Raw genomic sequence first — 6,449 nt, 5'->3', positions numbered from 1 at the left:
CAAGTAGCTGGGACCACAGGCACCCGCCACAATGCCCGGCTATTTTTTGGTTGCAGCCGTCATTGTTGTTTTGGTGGGCCTGGGCTGGATTCAAACCTGCCACCTTAGGTGTATGTGGCTGGCGCCTTAGCCACTTGAGCCACAGGTGCCGAACCAAGCCCATCTCTTCTACCAGGCCACGGGCAGGTGACACATTTGTATTCTTAGTGCTGTAACAATAAAGGCCATCACATGGCTCGAGTGGCATATGTTAGGTGCTTGGTGCTTTTTTTTATTTGGAGGAAGGAGATAGGATCTCATTCTGTTGCCCAGACTGGAGGGCAATGGCATCATCACAGCTCACTGCAACTTCAAACTCCTAGGCTCAAGTTATCCTTCTGTCTCAACCTTCCGAGGACCTGTGACTGCAGGTGTGCATCACCACACTCAGCTTAATTAATCTATTTTGGTTTGTAGAGTCGGGGTTCTCACTCTTATTCTGGCTGGTTTCTCTCTCCCTTGGCCTCAAGCAGTCTTCCCACCTCAGTCTCCCAGAGTACTAGGATGACAGGTGTGGGCTGCCACCACAACTGGCCTTCAATACAGTTTTTTGAATGAAGGAAGGAACAAATGGTCACTGCTGATAGTTCCCTAGTGGCTAAAAAAGTATGAGTTAAATCACTTTCATCCTGAGGCCCCTTCTCCCCCTAGTCACATGCCACACCACTGACCTACTGGCTGGTAAACACTGGCAAAACAACTGCTATCCCTGGGCAGACAATAGAGAGAAGACACAGGGTTCACCAGCTGCCCCATCTCCCAAGAACAGGAATGAGGATACCAGTGTGCCCATTTCCCATGCTGGGTAAACTGGGGCCAGGGTTGGGTCCACGTACTGAAGTCAGACCCAGGCCTCTGTGACCAGAGAGGCTGGGCCTGTCCCTGGTGCCAGCCAGTAGACTAGGACTCCAGAACCAGGGCTAGAGCCTGTGCCCCAGCTCAAACCAGAAAGGCTGGCTCAGGGCTGCTCACATCTCAGCCCCACGCAGCACCTGGCCCAAAGAGACTGAACTGTAGCCTTGTGAGCCATGTCACTTGCCCTGAGTCACCAGCTCCCTCTACTTGCATACCCAAGGCCCTCAATAGGCCCATGCTCCCTTTCCCTCTTCAAGACATACTCGTTCAGGACAATAATTTCCAGCTCAAGGTCTCCCTTGTCTTTTACAACTTGGTTGTAGCGGCTCCTCCACGACTCCAGAGTGGATAAAGCTTCAGCGACATAAAGATCCTGGGAACACAGGACAATAGGGCCTGTCAACCTAATGTCAGCACCAAGGATGCAGGAGCTGGGGGCTGGGCTCATCCTAAATAGTCTTACCCTGATCAACTTAAACATTTCTCTGCACTTTAGCTTCCCACTGAGCACCAGGAGGAACAGTGGGAGCCCAGCCATTGCTGCTAGAGCCACTGTCAGCAAGCTCTATCTTTGCCACCATTCTCGCCCACAATACAGATGTGGCTAAACTGTCCTACAAACCCTCCATCATTTCCAGCCAGCTACTCATCCACCCCCTCCCACTCACCTGAACCTGAACTCCTCCTCTCTCCACCTAGCCATCCATCCTGCCAGGCCATTCGCCCTTCCCATAGCCACCATCCTCCACTCACCTACCCATCCTGCCCCCCACCTGCCCTCATCCCTGGGCCGGCTACCTTGTCAGCAAGTTGCACATGCAGCTGCTCAGCGTACTCCTCGCTCTTCTCGGCTCGCTCCTTCTGGGCTCGGATGGCCTTCTTCAAGTTTTCCTTGTCTCGATCTCCCTTTTGCTTCAACTCCTTTAGCTGCTCCATGATGGCCTCCACTTCTGCCTTGTGCTGGTTCCCACTGCGCTCCAGATTCTGGGAGGGAGGCAGGAGCGAGGAAAAGAGGAATGAGGAGGGAGAGACAGAAGGTAAAGGGGACAGAGGGAGGAAAAGGGCACAAGAAGGGAGGAAAAGGGCACAAGAACAAAGAAGGAAAGCAGGAGACAGAAAACAGGTCATTAATTGTGTGAGAGCTCAGGGCTCCCCTAACTCAGACTAGAGACATGTCCCTCCCCGCTCTGCAGGGTGCCTCGCTGGATCTCTTAGCCCTGGATCTTTTTTTTTTTTTCCCTTTTTTTGAGACAGAGCCCCAAGCCGTTTGCCTGGGTAGGGTGCTATGGCTTCACTGCTCACAGCAACCTCCAACTCCTGGGCTCAAGCGAGTCTCCTGCCTCCTCCTCCCAAGTAGCTGGGACCACAGGCGCCCGCCACAACAGCCGGCTATTTTTTGGTTGCAGCCATCATTGTTGTCCGGCGGGTCTGGGCTGGATTTGAACCCGCCACCTTAGGTGTAATGTGGCTGGCGCCCTAGCTGCCTGAGCCACAGGTGCCGAGCCTTAACCCTGAATCTTGATGTGAGTACAGAACTCCTCTGGAATCTTCCCTGAATACCCAGCCTTGTGGTCAGAGATATTTCCTTAGTCCCTTTAACAAAGCTGTGACCTCACAGATGCAAAGAACACATAAGATGACCCCCTTCCCTTGGGCAGTTAGGTGAACTGAGGGCACCCAACCCCATCTCTGTTGGCACCACTATGGTTTCTGTCCACTGCTATTGCTACTGTCCGTGTCACTATGAAACTAGAGTATTTTGGCAGCAGCTGCCCCATAAATCTTTGGGACATACAATCTGAGTATGTTACCCTGTGCCCAACCACCAACTTAGGAATGTCATGCCCTCGCCTCCTCCTTCCCCACTTGTGGGGACAGCAGGTACCTTAATCTGCATGCAAAGTCGACTGTTCTCAGCCTCTTTGCATCGAAGCTGTGCCTGCAAATGTCCACGCATGGACTCCATGGACTTGGAAAGCTCAGATGCTGTCTTTGCTTGAGCCTTTGGACAGAGAGAGAAAGTGACAGCATCAGGATTTGACCCCAGTTCTCTGCATACCCACTATGTTTTGCCAGCTCACTAAAAGGCACAGCTCTGGGGACAATACCTTCTCACATTGTATTTCCTGGAGGAGCTCTTCTACTTCCTTGTCCTTGTCTTGCAGCAGCAACAGCAGGCGCTGGGAGAGAACATACACTGTCATGCGCCCCCTGGGAAGGGCAAAGAGACCCAGCCCAGGGAGGAGAGACATTTGTGGGTGTCTGGTCCCTGGGGCCCCTGGCCCTGTGTGCATTGGCCCATGTCAGACAGACCCCGGTGAAAAGTACATAACATGTGTATTAAAATTGTTTTTAAAAACAATGAAGTTGGCTCGGTGCCTGTGGCTCAAGCGGCTAAGGCGCCAGCCACATACACCTAAGGTGGCGGGTTCGAATCCCCAGCCCGGGCTGCCAAACAACAATGATGGCTGCAACCAAAAAAATGACCAGGCATTATGGCGGGCGCCTGTAGTCCCAGCTACTTGGGAGGCTGAGGCAGAAAACTCGCTTGAGCCCAGGAGTTGGAGGTTGCTGTGAGCTGTGATGCCATGGCACTCTACCCAGGGGGATAGCTTGAGCCCAGCCCCCAGCTCCTGCATCCTTGGTGCTGACATTAGGTTGACAGGCCCTATTGTCCTGTGTTCCCAGGATCTCAAAAAAAAAAAAACAATGAAGTTGTATTTATCTTGCAATTGTTTTTTGCAGTTTTTGGCCAGGGCTGGGTTTGAAACCGCCACCTATGGCATATGGGGCCAGCACCCTACTCCTTTGAGCCACAGATGCTGCCCTGACAGAGTCTTACTATGTTGCCCTCGGTAGAGTACTGTAGCGTCACTGCTCACAGCAACCTCAAACTCTTGGCTTTAAGCCATTCTCTTGCCTCAACCACCCAAGTAGCTGGGACTACAGGTGCCTGCTACAATGCCCAGCTATTTTTTTGAGATGGGGTGCCACTCTTGCTCAGGCTGGTCTCAAACCTGTGAGCTCAGACAATCTACCCACTCAGCCTCCCAATTAGAAGGGATTACAGGTGTGAGCCACTGCACTCAGCCTTATCTTGCAATTAAAAATCTAAAAGCATGGGCAGCCACTGTGGCTCAAAGGAGTAGGGTCCCGGCCCCATATACCAGAGGTGGTGGGTTCAAACCCAGCCCCGGCCAAAAACTGCAAAAAAATAAAGTAAAATAAAATAAAAATAAAAGCAGTGTTAATTGCAGAAAACACTAAAAACCATGCACAAAAACTGTAAAAAGTTCCACAACCCCACACCCTAAACAGAGATAACCATGGATAATTCACATTAAAAGTCATATGCAGGCTCGGTGCCTGTAGCTCAGCAGCTAGGGTGCCGGCCACATACACCAGGGCTGGTGGGTTCAAACTTGGCCCGGGTCTGCCAAAAAACAATGACAACTACAACAAAAAAATAGCTGGATGTTGTGGTGGGCATCTGTAGTCCTACCTACTTGGGAGGCTAAGGCAAGAGAATCCCTTAAGCCCAAGAGTTTAAGGTTGCTGTGAGCTATGATGCCATGGCACTCTACTGAGGGTAACATAGTGAGACTCTGTCTCAAAAAAAAAAGTCATATGCATGTTTTATTCCAGCACCTACAATCTCATGTTTACCACACTGTGATTAAATTTTGAACATCTTTTAAAATAGCTGCTTAAGGTTTCAATTTACTTATGTATTATAATTTAACAAGGTCATTTTTGCCAAATCTCTGCTTCTTCTTCAGGTGGGTACTTTCCCCAGTGATGTTCAGGCAGGCACCACTTTAGGAAACTGGGTCTCCATCTTCTTTCCCTCTCTTAGAAGGGAATTAATATATAAAAGGCTTCACCCAGCAACTTGGGAGACTGAGCCAAGAGGATCTATTGAGCCCAAGAGTTTGAGGTTGCTATGAGCTACAATGATACAACAGCACTCTACCCCAGGGCAACAGACTCTGTCTCAAAAAAAAAACAAAAACAAAAAAACACACAGGGCGGCACCTGTGGCTCAAAGGAGTAGGGCGCCAGCTCCATATGCCAGAGGTGGTGGGTTCAAACCTAGCCCTAGCCGAAAAAAAAACAAAAAAAAACCATATGGCTCGGGCACCTGTAGCTCAAGAGGCTAAGGCACCAGCCACATACAACAGAGCTGGCGGGTTTGAATCCAGCCCGGGCCTGACAAACAACAATGACCACTATAACCAAAAAAATAGCCGGGCATTGTGGCAGCCGCCTGTAGTCCCAGCTACTTGGGAGGCTGAGGCAAGAAAATCGCTTAAGCCCAGGAGTTGGAGGTTGCTGTGAGCTGTGATGCCATAGCATTCTACCCAGGTAGACAGCTTGAGGCTCTGTCTCAAACAAAACAAAACAAAACAAAACACAATAACAACAAAAAACATAAAAGGCTCCAGAAACATTGTTCGCTAAATGCCTACCTTTCCAGGACAAAAAGCCATTGGGTTTGGTTTCTTTCCAATGATAATTTTATTATGCTAATAAGACCTTCTTTTGTATAATACACTGCATCTATGTTTTCAAATTTTCAAATAAGTATTTCAGACTGCCCCTCACCCCAAAAAAAAGAGTTCCAAAATGTCCTGAAGTTAAACTTTTTGTTCAGGGTGGCCAATAGTTTCCCAAATTTATTTGGCTGTAGGACAGTGCTCCCTCCTCTTTTTGTTCTTATACCCCTTAACATCTTGAGGAAGTTAGGGTTCCATTAATAGACTTTGGAACATTTTGCTTTGGGAGACTCCTAGAAGGATTTTCTTTTTTTTTTTTCCCAGTTTTTTTTGGCCAGGGCTGGGTTTGAACCCACCACCTTCGGCACATGGAGCTGGCACCCTAATCCTTTGAGCCACAGGCGCCGCCCCAGAAGTAGAATTGTTAACCCAAAAGGTATGTGCTTTTTGATGGCTTTGAATCCATAATACAAACAAGGAAATGCAGATTTAATAAGAACTGATCATTATAAACCCACATTACCATTTCTCATGATGATGTCCAGCTTTGTGGCTGGAGTTATCAAGTGATCAACTAGATAAGCAAGACAGGGACATCATCCATTTTATAGATTATGAAATTAAGATTCAGAGTAATGCTCTAGCCCTCCTGCCCCCACTGCCAGTACCCCCAAACACACAAGGATGCTGTGGTTACCGCTTTCTCTGTGTCTGCCTCTGCTAGCCGTTTCAGTAAAGCTCCTTGTTGCTCCATTAGTCTGTCTGAATCCTTTGAGAAAAGTAAAGGGAAAGAGAAGTCATTAATAGCAATAAACCCGGTTATGTTTCTGACAAAGGTTTAATAACCAGAATCCACAGAGAACTCAAACGTATTAGCAAGAAAAGAACAAGTGATCCCACCTTAGGGTGGGCAAGGGACTTGAAGAGAAACTTCTCTGAAGAAGGCAGGTGCGCGGCCTACAGACACATGAAAAAATACTCATCATCCTTAATCATCAGAGAAATGCAAATCAAAACTACTTTGAGATAAAATCTAACTCCAGTAAGATTAGCCCACAT

General features: G+C 48.7%; 1 protein-coding gene across 1 annotated transcript in view; it reads right to left on the bottom strand.

Moving 5' to 3' along the window:
* Window positions 1-6,449, bottom strand: part of ODF2 (outer dense fiber of sperm tails 2) — a 47,113-nt gene that overhangs the window by 16,266 nt on the left and 24,398 nt on the right. The window contains exons 9-13 of the mRNA XM_012802342.2: window positions 6,088-6,159; window positions 3,003-3,074; window positions 2,780-2,896; window positions 1,693-1,878; window positions 1,089-1,267 (exon numbers count right to left, since the gene is read on the bottom strand). Of these exons, the coding sequence (XP_012657796.2) occupies window positions 1,089-1,267; window positions 1,693-1,878; window positions 2,780-2,896; window positions 3,003-3,074; window positions 6,088-6,159 (626 nt within the window). The remainder of the gene's footprint in view (window positions 1-1,088; window positions 1,268-1,692; window positions 1,879-2,779; window positions 2,897-3,002; window positions 3,075-6,087; window positions 6,160-6,449) is intronic.

The sequence above is a fragment of the Otolemur garnettii genome, unplaced genomic scaffold, assembly GCF_000181295.1.
Source record: "Otolemur garnettii isolate 467f Iridium unplaced genomic scaffold, OtoGar3 scaffold00014, whole genome shotgun sequence".
Taxonomy (NCBI): domain Eukaryota; kingdom Metazoa; phylum Chordata; class Mammalia; order Primates; family Galagidae; genus Otolemur; species Otolemur garnettii.
This window is presented reverse-complemented; position numbering and strand designations above follow the sequence as displayed.